This window comes from Oryzias melastigma, linkage group LG3 (assembly GCF_002922805.2).
Source record: "Oryzias melastigma strain HK-1 linkage group LG3, ASM292280v2, whole genome shotgun sequence".
Classification (NCBI taxonomy): Eukaryota; Metazoa; Chordata; class Actinopteri; order Beloniformes; family Adrianichthyidae; genus Oryzias; species Oryzias melastigma.
Window position 1 is genome coordinate 2,850,136 of NC_050514.1, and position 14,968 is coordinate 2,865,103.

The 14,968-nt window shown below is 37.5% G+C and overlaps 1 protein-coding gene across 2 annotated transcripts in view; it reads right to left on the minus strand.

The window, feature by feature from the left end:
• luzp2 (leucine zipper protein 2) overlaps positions 1-14,968 on the minus strand; it is a 260,222-nt gene that overhangs the window by 39,062 nt on the left and 206,192 nt on the right. For both annotated transcript variants that reach the window (XM_024295794.2, XM_024295793.2), the window contains exon 7: positions 4,149-4,211. In XM_024295794.2, coding sequence (XP_024151562.1) covers positions 4,149-4,211 — 63 coding nt within the window. The remainder of the gene's footprint in view (positions 1-4,148; positions 4,212-14,968) is intronic.

A 14,968-nucleotide genomic window follows, 5' to 3' on the forward strand; every position in this document is an offset into this window, starting at 1 on the left:
TCCAACTGCTGCATTGTTTCATGTAGAAATAATCACAGTTTACTGAGCGCTCCTTTTATTCTTATTTACAATAACCGCTCTCATTTTTATGTTTGAGGAGCTGTCTGTGTCAACAGTTACAATGTCATCTTTTACGCTTACATATAAAATAAGGTTCAGCACTTCTGTGTTTGTTCAATTTATCTCTAAAACAGAGCAACTTGTTATGATAAAGTTATTTTCATTTTACATTTGAAACCTTAATATAGGCTAAACAAGTGAATATCCATGTTAGAAATGTTAGAAGTAAAGGTCATGAGAGTCAGGTTTGCATGAGAACACTCCATGTCTATACACAGAGCCCTGTGGAACTCCAGAAAATAAGGGGGAGCAGTGTCGCATTTGCAAACCCAATATGAAAAGATTCAAACCAATCAAGTGAGACATCACAAATCCCCATTATGAAGTCAGCTCAGTGAAATCTTATTGTATGGTTTTATAATTACTAATTAATTAGGCCAGGTTTTCAAAATCATTAGGTGGAAAAATCAAGGTCAAAGTTAAATCCTCATGTTCTTATTAAAGGAAATGTTAAAGAAATATGAGAATCTATTTTGTTTCTTTGAAACAGAGTTTACATGCAATTGTGACAGTTGTGCAAAAACGGATTTTGACAGAGTTGAAATGATGCTTGGAGAATAAAACCTCTTCTCTCTCTGTCTGCAGGCACCTTCCTGTTGCCAGGAGATCTTTTATGCTATACTGGGAGCTAATGTTTCAAGTGTAAGCCTAAGTTGTTGTTTTTTTTTTTTTCTAGATCTTCAATTCAATTCAATTCAATTTTATTTATATAGCCCAATATCACAAATTCAATTTGCCTCATTGGGCTTCATGCCTGTAGTTTTTACAGATGCACAGATGGAGTCATAAAATATGCACAATAGGTAAAAACTAAACAGACTATAAAGAACGGTCATCCCTGTCCTTAGACCCTCCCTCCCGGTAAGGAAAAACTCCTAAAAAAACCTGAGTCAGGAAAAAAAGAAGAAACCTTAGGGATTCCCACATGAGGGAGAGATCCCATCCCAGGACGGACAGGCCATACCAGAACGGTTAAAGAAAATTATATTAAGTGATGAAAACCTGTAAGCTGAAGGAGTATGTATGAAGCTGTGTTCCACTCCTGTTCAGCGGAGAGTGAATTTGAGTTTTGTGATTCTACCAAACCGTTCCTTAGAGTGGCTGAGCTAGAAAATGTTATTTAGAAGGGGGTGGGGGTGGTAAACGGGAACAGCAGAGTGGGAGGCCATTACCGATGAAAACAATCAAAAATACAGATTTCAAGTAGTTGTATAATTGATAAGTTATTATTAATGAGTTTTACAGAAATTAGAATTTCCTTTTGCCATAGTAAGGATTTTGGCAAAGGTCAGGGTGTTATACAATAAAGGGGCGGAGCAAATAATTTGAGGAGCTCATAATATCCTCTAAACATATTATTTTTTTTATTTTGCAATGCAAAAGCTTGTATTGTATTGATGGTTTCTTATGGAGAGAAAAATTACACAACCCGATTTGTGAGTGCGTAATTCTTGATTTGTGCGTAACTTTGGATTTCTGCGCATGTATTTGGATTTGTGTACACATAATTCTTAATTTGTGTTTAAATGTGGATTTGTTCATGCGTAATTCTTGATTTGTGCATAACTTTGGATTTGTGTATACATAATTCTTGATTTGTGTAACTTTGGATTTGAGCGTTACTTTGGATTTGTGCCTGTGTAATTCTTAACTTGTGTGTAACTTTGTGTTTGTGCGTGCGTAATTCTTGATTTCTGCATAACTTTGGATCTGGATTTGTAACTCATGCAATACATCTTGTGCGTAAATACACAAATTACGAAATTCAAAAAAATACATAATACAAATTACACATGTACAAAACAAAATGACAACAGCGTTAAACTAGCTATACGCACAAATCTTTCAAAAGCACAAACGAATAACTTTTTACGCACACACACAAAACTGCAGTTATGCACAAATCTCCCTAAAAGACTCTTTTCACATCTTCAAAAATATTTCCGTGACCGATGCGTTTAAATACCTTTGAGTATTTTAATAAATGAGGCGGAAGATGAACGATCAGACAACAGCAGCGCAAAACAAAAGATCCTCTTTGGTGGGCGGAGCTTAACGGAGCTTTCTGCTTTTAGAAATCCAATAACGACGAAACTGAGCATTATTTTATTTGGGATGGGGACCAACATTTATTTTTTAAAACAACGAGCACCGGCGTTGTCCAAAATTTATGGTAACGGCTGAAAGGAAAAAGCTAAAAACAGAATTCCAGGAAATATGGACAGCAGTGTTCTTAGGAGAGAAATAAATTTTTCTGGTAGCTGAGGTTCCAAATGGTTAAAAATAAATGTTGTAAATGTACAATTTTGCGTCTTATTTCATATTGTGACTATTTTCAGATAAAAAGTGGCAGGCAAATACTGTAACTTAAAAAAAAAAAACAATTGTGATCAATCACGATAAATCTTTTATAAACGATTTCTGGCCCTAATTTTTTTCCTCCTCGGACTAATGCAGGACAACACTTCGTAAAACTGGGTCACAGAGAGATTGAAGTCCCATCTTTCAGACGCAGCTCTGAATGATCTCATGAACCCAGACATGAAGACGTGATTAATGATGCTTTTGTAGAAGTCTTTAAAATAAATGTTGTCATCCATGTCTTGAAAAGGAGATATAAGGTCAACACTTCCACGTAGCGATGAGGTTGAAAACTTTTGCCCTTAGCTCCTCCCACATTATCTGGAACGTCAAGATTATGAACACATTTTTTGGACTAGCATCCAGAAGCAAATTTGACGCAAGTTGAAACAGTGGCAGAATTTGACATTCGAATTGCATTAAATGTGAAACTGAAGATGTAAGGGAGGAAACACGGTTCCACTCGCTCTAAAGAAGGCTCCTAAATGCACCATGATATGGTACAACAGCTGTCATAAGCGACTGGAAAGCCTGCTGGTCAAGGTGCCTTGACTGACGTCCCCCCGTGAGGCCGCTGACATTTACGTATCTGGAGTTGCTCTTCCCCACCTCCTGCTCCCTCGTCCTCTACTAGGCTTTTGGTCGCGGCGGAGCGGGAATACAGATGAGCTTTCAGGAAGAGCCAGAGTGATCACAAGCTTGAGGGACGTGATTCATTTCCCTCTGACCTTTCCACGGGGAGAAAGAAATCAGTGATTGCTGTCAACCGAGGATGTTTTCACAAGACGAAGAACAAAGACCAAATTAGTCCCATTCTCGTGCAGCCGCAAATCAACAAACAGCCTGTTTTTAAGGTCCACGCAAAAGGGCCGGCTGACACCGCGCAATAATATTGTATTGCGCGAGTGACTGATACAATTTGGAGACAACGATTTACAAGCACTGACCACAGCAAACAAGTCAATACATTCATCATTCGTTGAAAAGAAATAGAAAAAAAGCAGAGTGGCATTCAGGAAACTAAAAAGATGATTTTCAATCCATTAGGAAAAAGTCCTTTTCTCCCTCTTTTCTCTCTAATGGCTCTGCCACGCGCTCATAACGTACATTTAAGAAATGCCATTACAAGTCATTGTGGATGAGAAGTCGGCTGGCATTTTAACAGTGCAAACAAGGCCTGAAAGGTCACTCCGTGTACCGGCGAATGCCAATAAATATTACGGGCGTGCTCAGATCCAAGAACATTTAGTCCTTGCAGTGCACAGGCCAGCAGAGTCAAGTGCAAACGGGCACCAATACAGAGCAGTTTGTTGTTTGTGCTGTACTTGCAGAGGGAGCGTGTAAGGACACGCTACGGAACAAAAACGCTGTTGTTTATTATCTGTCCTCATAGGATAAAACAGATTATTCTACATAAAGTTTCTCCACAGGATCTTGTGATTGAAAGGGATGGGTTCAACTTTGCAGAGGGGGGAAAACACTTTACTATATGCAGTATAAGTCCTGGCCAATTGACTTTGAAGGGTCCCGCTTTGCTGGAGGCGACTTTGTAATTGCAGGCAGAATTAATTGGCGCTCCTCCTGTGATGGGATCATCCTTTCAAAGTGGCCGGACGTAGCTGCCTCTCAACATGCTTTAAAGCCACCCACCTTCAGTTTGAGCTCACCTTAAAAATTAAATCCTTCTTGCCGTACCGCAGTTCCTTCAGTTGAGCCTGGATTTTTTTGGACTGCAAGGGAAAGATAAGGAAAATTTGTGTTAGCTTATTCAAATAGCGAAATTAGTTTTAGATCACGTAGCAGGATTCTGGCAGATGCAGCAGAAGACTCCTTTGTGGCCGGTCCCTGGGCAAAGCTTTGGATTTAAAAGAAGGCCTTCATGGGAGGAAGAAAATATCAAATATACCCTTCACTGAACTGAATAGTCCACAAAAATGATGCAGTCATGCACTGGCTTCTTGCCCACTGTCTAAGGCTGAATTCCCACTCCCACTGCACACATTACTTCTGTGCAAAACCTTGCCACATGCACACAGGTTCCCCAGGTTACCGCAGACTCTGGGCCATCATCGGGCAACGGCACACACAAACACAACACCTCGTCACCGCCACCTCCCAGTACCCACTGCTTCACATCAGTGGGCACATCTAACACAGACGCTGTCGCCTTGATAGTTTGACACATCCTCAGAGCTGCTCACGGCGTGAACACTGAACTCTGCAACGATTCACAGTCTTTCTGAGTCACCGGACAGGCTGAAAGTGTTGTCCCTGCCTTTACGGCCAGCATTCATCGCAAACCTTTACAAGGCTGGAACTGGATGGTATGCAAATACAACCGCTTTGATTCAAAGTGAAACTTGCCCTGTGAATGCCCTCTTTTTGTACTTTATCAGTTCGGAACAGTACTGCAAGGGTGACACTAATCTTTTATGCAGGAACCCTCCACACGACGAGTGTTTGAAAAAACATCTACGTCCTTCTTTTTCACAAGACTTTCTTGGATTTTCTGTAAGCTAGAAAATCCGTCATCCCATGATGACCACCTCTGTTTCCTGTAAGTAGATTTAAATGTAAGTGGATCCTTTTAGAAAACTATCAGACTAAAAAATAGTGAGAAGAATTGAATTTATTTCTTATGTTTTAGTCACAACTGCTCTCACTTAAGCAACTTATAACGGTAAGTAAGAAGGCTGACTTTTATGGATTTTATGTTTTTCTCCCCTCGCCAACATGCACAATGTGTTCAAGTGAAAAGTGAGCTCCCGTATGCCTACAGCCTGACTGTTACAATGTAAGACAATAGACAATCAAGAGTGTAACTTATGTGAATCTACATATCACCTGCACACCACATAAGTGCAGCATTTGCATGCGATAAGTAAAGGCTCAATACACACACATAAGCCTTGTTTCCACTTAGCGTACGGTACGGTTCGATCCAGTATTGTGTTTCTATTGTAAAATGGACCTGTTAAACAATTCCGACCCGTACCTCTTCATGGTGGTACAGTATGGACCAGTTAATTCTGCCGAGTGCTTCCACTCTTCTTTAATTTCCCTGCGGGCACGTCCCAAATGGATTAATAAAGTTGTCTATCTATCTATCTATCACTCAGTTAAGCTTCACTTCCACTGAGCGGTTTGTTTTCATGAGTTTTCATGCATGGTGTAGACCTCTACCATGTCATTGGGTCAATGTAGTGCGATGACTAGAAAAGCAGGACGTCATCCAGCAGCTTGTCTTTTTCTTGCTTTACTCCTGGTACATCTTGTAACAAGAATTTAATGTTTGATAGAAGATTGCGTGCAGCTAAGAAGAATACCGCCGTGAAGAGGAATACAGAACAGCTAGTTTAGCGCCATATTGGCACTTTCTAATGTTGTCATCACTTTCTGCCAATCAACGGGTGGCTACAACTGTGCCGTTCCATTTTTCTATGGACCTACAAGAGTGGAGCCCTCAAAGGGAACAGTTTGGTACTGTTTAATGGGTCCATTTTACAATGGAAACGCTCAAATTACCGTACCGGACTGCTTTGTGGAAACCAGGCTTTAAAGTCCATTTCCACGACATCTCCTAAACCCATTTGTCACATGTACAATGATTGGCTTTTTTAATTTTTGGGTTGTCCGGCCCGTAGAGAGGAACAACAACATCTTAAGGAGAATCAAGATGTGTCTTGGAGCTACCCTGAGCATTGAGTGACTACTTTAAAACCCTTGTGCTATCCTAGATATGTTGACGTTGGGAGTGGGGTCGCCTGGACCGAGTGCGAGAAACTATTTTTTTAAATGATCTTTTATTTTCACTGGTGTCTGTGGCAGACATAAAATCCTGTCCACCTTCATCCACATTTGTCATGAGACGGAGTAAGGCTCGGGTCATCAGAACCCCATAAGATAGCACAAGGGTTAACGGGTGTCATGAAAATGGAACTATCCTTGTCATGTGTGTTATTTGCACTTATGTATGCTGCCTATGTATGCTTATGCTGTCATACGATGTCCTTAGACCACACTAGTCATTAGTAAGGTTCACATATTGGCCCCTTCATGACCCCATGCAAATACTGGACTAACAGGGCGTGCAGGTGATATCTAAGTGCCCGTAGGACACTCCTAATACATCCACACAAACCGTACTCTGTTGTCTAGTTTCCTCAATTCTAACAGTCAGGCTGTGAACAAGGTGCGAGCTACTGATGTAATAGCAACTAGCATCTATCCCTTGCACTGCACTAACAGGCTCTCTTCCCGTACGACACACCTGAGTCTCACCTACTTCCCCTTACATCTTGTTAAAGTGTCTCTAACAACTTGTTGCCCTCAGCATTGCCACAGATAAAATGTGCATGAACATCTTTACTTTTACGGATTCACCAAGTGCTCTACGATCTTGATATTGCCTGCGGGTCATTAGCGTATCTCGTACAGGTTTGCCCATTTTTTGTCCACAGACACCACGTGTCCACTTGTAAGGGCAGTTGCGACTAAGGCAAAAGGTGGACATAAAAGCCTCAAGGGAACTGGAAGACACATGTTGCTCTTCTAAGATGCAGCTGCTTCTGTCTACGACCCTTCAAAGACCCGGACAACCGAAAAACCGGCCGATCCAGACAGGTCAACCCTTAAACATGTGACTAAGACCTTAAAGCCCAATTTTTCTTTTTAAGAGAATATATTTAAACTTATTTCTATCTAAACTGTACTTTTTTAAATGTCATCAGGTAATATTCAAATTGATGACCTTGGTAACCTGACAATCATTTTGTGACTAGCTTAAATAAACATAATTTAAACATTTTTTGTATTTGTCTTACTAACTGTATCATCTTTTCTATCACGCTGTGGATCCAGCACAGATGGGACCTGCATTTTAAACAGTTAAAAACAACACAACTCAGTAACATTGTCTGCTACAAGCTGGGTGAAGTTTCACAACTCCCTAAAACTTTTCTAAGAAGATTCATGAAATGTGTCACTGTGACTCATTGTGCTTGAGAGGAGGATGGCAGAGCTGTTAAATTTTAGCTATGTCCCCAAGGAACCACTTGGCAAGGTATCTAGCTCAAATCTTTGCCACTTTTGTTCTGCAAAATATGTATTATTTCTTTTTATTATTATTAGTCAGACCCAGCAAAAACACACCAGCAAAACTTCCATTTGGATTCTGTTGCTTGTTATTGCACCGTTTTTCAACTTGTCTTAGTGTTTTGTTTGTGTCAGCTCTACTAACCCAGCAGGCAAAATTATTATATTCAATATACAAGTATAAGCATATAAATTGCTTTTTTTACTCAGGAAAAATTGTCGAGGAATAAAGTAAAAATGGGGTCCCCAAACTCTGAGCCGCAGAGCGATACCAGTTCATGGGACAGCGGGCTGCAAAAAATAAAAATAAAAAGCCATTCATTTTTCCTGTTTTGTTTTGGAAAATTTCTGGATTTTCTCCCCGATATCCAACTCATTCTTGGTGCATGTCAGATCATTCAGTCACGTGTACAAAACCTGTGTGCTATTTTATTTAAGCAGCTGCACCAGGGGTCTGCAACCTGCGGCTCCAGAGCCACATGTGGCTCTTTTATCTCTCCATGGTGGCTCTTTGGCTGAAGAAAAATAAAGTAATAATAATTAAAAAAAAAAATGGAGATTGGCTATTATTTGAGCAACATACTAACGTTTTTGGCTAATGTGTTATCTAATGTGTATTTTAGGCTAATTTAGAGTTTTAGCTTCTATTTTGGCTACATGCAAACGTTTTGGACTGATTTAGTTTACTGAGGAATTTTATGTTAATTTGGAGTTTAGCTAATGTTTTAGTAAAATGCTGATGTTTTCAGCTAATTTGTTATCTACTGAAATATTTTTGGATAATTTAGCTTCTCTTTTAGCAACATGCTAACATTTTTGACTAATTTAATTTAGTGAAGAACCTTTGGCTATTATGGAGTTCAGCTAGTAATTTAGCAACAAGCTAGACTTTTTGGCAGATTTGGCCTCTAATTAGATTTTTATGCTATTTTTTTAGCTAATATTTCAGCAATATGCTAATATTTTTAGCTAATTTGTTGTCTACTGGGGGTTTTAGGCTAATTTTGAGTTTTGCTTTTATTTCAGCAACATGCTAACATTTTGGGCAGATTTAATTTACAGAGAAATTTTGTAATCTGAAGTTGAGCTAGTAATTAAGCAACAAGCTTGCTTTTTTGCTACTAAAGGTAAAAACGTAAAAAAATATACTATTTTGAGAGATGCTAGTTTCTTTTTTTAATACTGTATGCTTTTGTTTGTGCCAAAAAAATAGACATTATTCACAATTATTGAAAAACAAAAAGAAGGTTATGAATGCAAATCAAAATTTCCTAAATGCTAAAGTAAGTCAATGCGGCTCCTTCTAAGTTTTGATCAGTAGAAAACAAGCCCAAATGGCTCTTTTACTGTTAAAGGTTGTCGACCCTTAGGCTGCAGCAATTGCTAAGCTAGCAAAGTTAGCAAAAAAACTAAAGCATTTGGATTTTTTTTTTTTTTTTTTAGCAGATAAGAGCCAGTGGGGAAATAGAAGAAAATATTTAAAAATAAAAGAATATTTATTCCAAATATGGATTTGTTGTATCAATTGTTCCCATAGACTACATGTCTCAAAGTCAAGGCCCGGGGGGCCAAATCTGGCCCCTAGGGTAATTTTGTCTGGCCCTTCAGATCATTTAAATTTTTTGTTACTAATGCCCCCATGTTATCTTGCGCTTATTTCTTACTTGTATAATTTTGACAAAATATACTTTTATGGAGAGTAAAATATTGAAAGTTATTTAAGGTTTAAATTGATTATTTCAGGAATAACATTCCTGCCTGTTTTAATTCATAGTAATGTTAAAAAGTTACGTTTTAAAAGTTTTAAAAAATGTAGTTTTAGTGTATTCAACAAATGTATATCCTGCTTGGCCTGCAACCTCAGGTGTGTTTTGGTTTTTCTCCCCCTGTACAATAGAGTTTGACACCCCTGCCATAGACCAGGGTTCCCTAGACTTGTTCATGTGAGGGCCACACAACTGTTGGTCGTTTTGTAGAGCTAACAAAAAGTGTAACAATCACAGGGTGTGCCTCAACGTAAACAATTAGATTTACACATAACCAAACTTTAGTAATCCCTTTTTGCAATCTTCACAGAAAAAATATTACTAAAAAATTTCAAAAATTAAACCTACAAATACAATATTGAAAATATATATCTTAAAATAATGGGGTTTTGATATTCTTTGGGGGCCAAATGTGGAGGTGGGCCTGATCCGGCCCAAGGGCTGTAGTTAGGGGACCCCTGCCATAGACCATAATAGAAATGCAGAATATGATAGATGCTGCTAGTTGTTCACACAGTGGATTCACATTTGTTATTCTATTTTAGAAAATCCCAGCAGTTACTGTTTTTTTGTATCTATTTGTTGTATCCTAAAACTCAGTCAAGTATGAAGTCGGCATGCGATTTTTTTCACTTTCATCATCTTTTAATGATTCCAGCACAAAATCTAGAGCACAAATAAAGTTTAATTCATCTGCAGATATTTTACAGAGTATGAAGATGAATATAAGCCTCAAAGTTAAGGAAAACTAGAAGCTAAAAAAATTAAAAGTCAGATCCCAACTTCAGCCTTGTCAAAACCGGTATGTAGATATCTGACATTATCTAACATTAAACCGGTCCATGGCCTAAGAAGAGTTGGGGACCAATGAGATAAGGTACAAACAACTTTTTATTGTTATTTTGGTCAAACATTTCTTATTAATGTAGAACGTATTTCTTTAGAGCTTATCCACAGTTCTTTTTCAGTGTTACAACTGGAAAGTCTTTGAGGCAATTAGTAAGATTAATTATAAAAAAAAATAATCCACAGCCATTGACCAAAAAAAGCACCTCATTAGCATTTTCATTGACCTTAAAAAAGCATTTGACACCATAAACCACAAACTATTACTGAAAAAAATGAATAAATATGGCATCAGAGGAGTCACCCTGCAATGGATCACCAGCTACCTATCAAACAGAAAACAATTTGTACAAATAAATGACACGAAATCCACATTAAGTTCAATAACATGCGGGGTACCCCAAGGTTCAGTCTTGGGCCCCAAACTCTTTAACATCTATATAAATGACATCACCAGTGCATCCAAATTCTTAAAATGTATTTTATTTGCTGATGACACTACGTTTTATTATGTGGGTGACGACATAAAACAAATGACGGCGTTAATCCAAAGGGAGCTGGAAACAATAAAAAAATGGTTAGATACAAATAAACTATCAATAAATTGTGAAAAAACAAATCTGATGATATTTAGCAACCATAAGATAAATACTAACATCTCAATAGAAATTGCAGGTTCTCAAATCAAACAAGTGAAGGAAACCAAGTTTGTAGGGGTGATCATAGACGATAAAATAAGCTGGAAATCTCATATCAACTACATAAAAACTAAAATAGCAAAAACAATAGCACTGTTATATAAGGTTAAATGGTCACTAGACGAAAAATCATTATACCTCATATATAATTCACTGATTGTACCATACCTGACATACTGCATAGAAATTTGGGGAAATGCTAACAAGAAATCAATAAATTCAATATTTGTGTTACAAAAACGAGCAATAAGAATCATTACTGGGAGTAAGTATCTGGATCCATCTACACCTCTGTTTATAAAACTAAAACTATTAAAACTTAAAGACTTAGTAAATCATTCCATATTAAAACTTATGTACAGAGCACATCACAGAAGTTTACCACATAACATACAAAAGAAGTTTGAAAAAAGAAAGAGCAATTATAACCTAAAAGGACATGAAATTTTTAAAACCAATAAATTTAGAACCACATTGAAGGAAAAAAGTGTTTCAGTGCAGGGTATTAGATTATGGAACACTCTAGAAAAATCTATAAAAGAATCTCATTCAATTATTACTTTTAAAAAAACTGTGAAAAAACAAATGCTCACATCATATGAATCAAACAGTCATTAAAAACAGGCTTAATGGGGAAGAAGGGAAAAAGAGAATAAGGAAAAACAAAAAAAAGGGTTTATGAGGTATTTACTTTATTTGGGTATTTTTTTATTTTATTTTTTTATTTTTTATTATTATTTTTATTTATTTTTATTTGTTAATATTACTACTTTTTTCCCTACTATTTTTGGTGTTTGTTTCTTTTACAATTTGTATATTCTGTTGATTATTTTTTGTTGTTGACTGAAATTATTTACTCACTTGGTTAAATGGGGCAGAGACAATAAGTTTTCTTCTTTCTGTCCCTTTTCATTTTTCACTTTCTAAAAAAAATCAAGATTTTTGTATAACTCCTTTTGTGTGCTTTGAAAATGAAATAAAAAACATACTACTACTACTACTACTACTAAATAAATAAATAATAAAAATAATATTAAGGATCATTTTCAAAACTGATCATTTTAATTTATGGTTCAGACTGACATCTGTTTTCTGCTTTGCTTCAAATAACTAAAACCCTCCTGTTAAGATTAAGCCATTTTCTATTGTTTATGCAAATTTACATAAACCATGCCGGCTCTGTTTCCTGCCAGGTAATCATTTTTGCCTCCTTTTTTTTTTTTTCTACAAATCTGACTCACAGCTAGAACCGCCTGGATGAAAGCAGCAAAGCAGCACGCCATAAACAAAAGCATAACCTGAAGGAAGGAAAATGTTCTGCGGATGAGTTCAAAGGCTGACTCGCATCTTCAGAACATCTTTCGTTTACGGTGTTTTCAAATAAAACAGAGAAAAGTCGTGCGGCACTTTCTTAAGGAAAACAATCATAACCAGAAAAATACTGGACCACTTAACCAGCTTACAGGAAAAGAGACTCGATGTTTCATTCATGGCAGTGGAAAGGATTTTGAAGCTCTTAAGGAGCGCCGAAGTGCCAGCGCCCACTAAAAGATTTCTCTGCTGCATATCTCCACTCATCTCTCCTGAAGATCTTCAATTCATCAAACATTAATTATCAAGTACTCAAATATAGACATATTTCTATATCAAAATATAGTATGACAGTTATATAAAATCCAACATCTACTGTTTGGTCCAGTGATGCATAATGGGCTTTTAGCCACGAAATGATCTAGAAACATTAAGTCTGGCTTTACTAATTAAGCTGTTTTAGTGCCAGATTTACTTCAACTGACTAGTTTGGTTTACTTTATCATCTTAAACCCCTCATTTGTAGTGTTTGTGTCCAATCAGTGTGTGTGAGGAATAACTTTCAGCTGTTACACTTGGTTGGCACTGGACGTGGAAGAGTCGCGAAGTGGAGTGAGCAGAGCGGAGTGCGCAGAGCGGAGTGAGCAGAGCGGAGTGCGCGGAGCATCTGCTCTCTCCTGCAATCCACACTAGACGCACATTTTTCTGCGACGGTCAACAGGAGCTTCTGCTAAAGCTTTTTTTTTAGCCATAATGGGTAAGCTAATAACTTAAGAATATTACCCCATGTTTCTGCTAAGAAGAAGCAAGTAGTTAGTAGACATACACTTCTAGACTGAGAGGTGTGTTTGTGTCTGTTTTCTTTGTGGGTGGGTGTGTGTGAGTGTGTGTTGTGATCATCTGCTTATTTCCTGGTGCAGGGTTTAGGGAGTTGAGAAAATGAAAAATCTGTACGACATACCTGCATCTCACTTACGTAGTCCTTACTTACCCTTACGTGTAGTATAAGTGTTCACTACGACTTGTTGCTGGCAGCGTGCCCATAGAAAAATAAGCATGCATATTTTCGCTCCACGGGTTCACTCAGTGGTCTATGATCTTGATATTTCCTGTGTGTTCTGTACAGGTTTCCTCATTATTTTTCCCATAGAGAACCTATAATCACCTGCAAGAGCATTTGTGACTTGGACCTTATGTACAACTTTCCAACTTCTTAAATCCCTCTTGAAGTCAATCACTTATTTTCCATCATCACACCTTTCCTCTCTCCCTTGGACATCTTTCTTTAAGGCTTAACTCTGAGATTATTGGTGTCCTTAAGGCTCAACTGATGCTATTAAATGATACCTTTACTAGCTCCAAGTATTTTTCTATGTCATAGCTTCTTTACTTCTGAGATTTAAAGCTTTTAGGACCAATAAATCACAAAAATAAATAAATAAATCTATCCTTTGTCTCAGATTCACAGTTTAAATAATCTATTCAAGAAGTAACTGACATCATTTTGTGAGCTGATTTTGTGTTATAGTTCATTTGGTGCCTACAAATACTGGTAGCACATTTACTGATTGACAAAAACTAAAATGGAATTCAAGTTCATGCTTGAATAGATCTACAAACTGAGATTCACGCCAGACAAATAGAACCCCAGGACCGCAGGGAAACCTGGCAAAACACAGACACACAACACCTCCATACGAGACACAGCGGTAACCTCTTCACGATTCTAGACCGCTTTATCCACGGAGAATTGGAATTTTTCCCCTCAAAGCATTTTTTTCCTCTTACACTGAACTGATGTGACTCATGGAAAAGATCTAATTTGGTTTCATCTGTCCCAAGAACTTTCTCCGATAGCACTGTGACTTGTCAACATGCATTTCATAAACTCATGTCTGGCTCCTTCATGCTTCCGTTTCAAAATCAGGGTCTTTCTGGGTCGTTTTCCTCTGAGCTCACTTTCAGTTAAAAAAAAAAGACAATGTGTTGCCTTGATCTTTGGGATCCGTTGGTGTCCTGTTTCAAGGTTTCTCTTGATGGTTGTTTCTACGGTCAAGTTTTCGTTTGCCCATTGGGTTACCAAGATGATGTATCCAGCAAGACGCACATGTGTATTTATAGTAGATATAAAATGGGGAAACTTAAGGGAAAGAAAACAACAGGAAAGTATTTTCAATGGGAGCCTTTAACACTGTAAACACAGTGACATTAAATAGTAGATATAATTTCTTCTAATTAGGATACAATTATGGCACTTTGGGTGATTTGGTAAGTGTTTTGCTCACAACATTGTTTAAGATGTAAAAATATTGACGACTGTTCAGGAAAAAGCACCCTGTTTACCCAATGTCTCAAATTTGATCTAGAAGTTTTTAACTGTGTTAAAATAATTCATTGTCAACTGATGTTGCCTTCTTTCAAAACAACAGGTCATTGCAAAAAATCTACAATAGATGAGTTATTCAATCTATAAAGTATTGAAAATTAGCAAAACGTTTCTCCCAAAAGTGTTATAGATTTCATGGAGGCAGCCATTTTGAAAAGAGCAGAGAAAGTCCTTCTACAGCCCCTAGTGGAATTGTGATGAACTACAGGCCAGAAAACGTGGACTAAATTCCTATCCAATGGATTCCTAAGGAAAGTTCAGATGATTCCATTGAGTCAGGAGTCTCAACGAATAATACAAATGGTTATCTAGGATTAAAATGGCGACTGAAAGTAAAGGGAAGTGAAAGTACACAATCCTGCAAAATCTTAATTTGTATTAAGGTC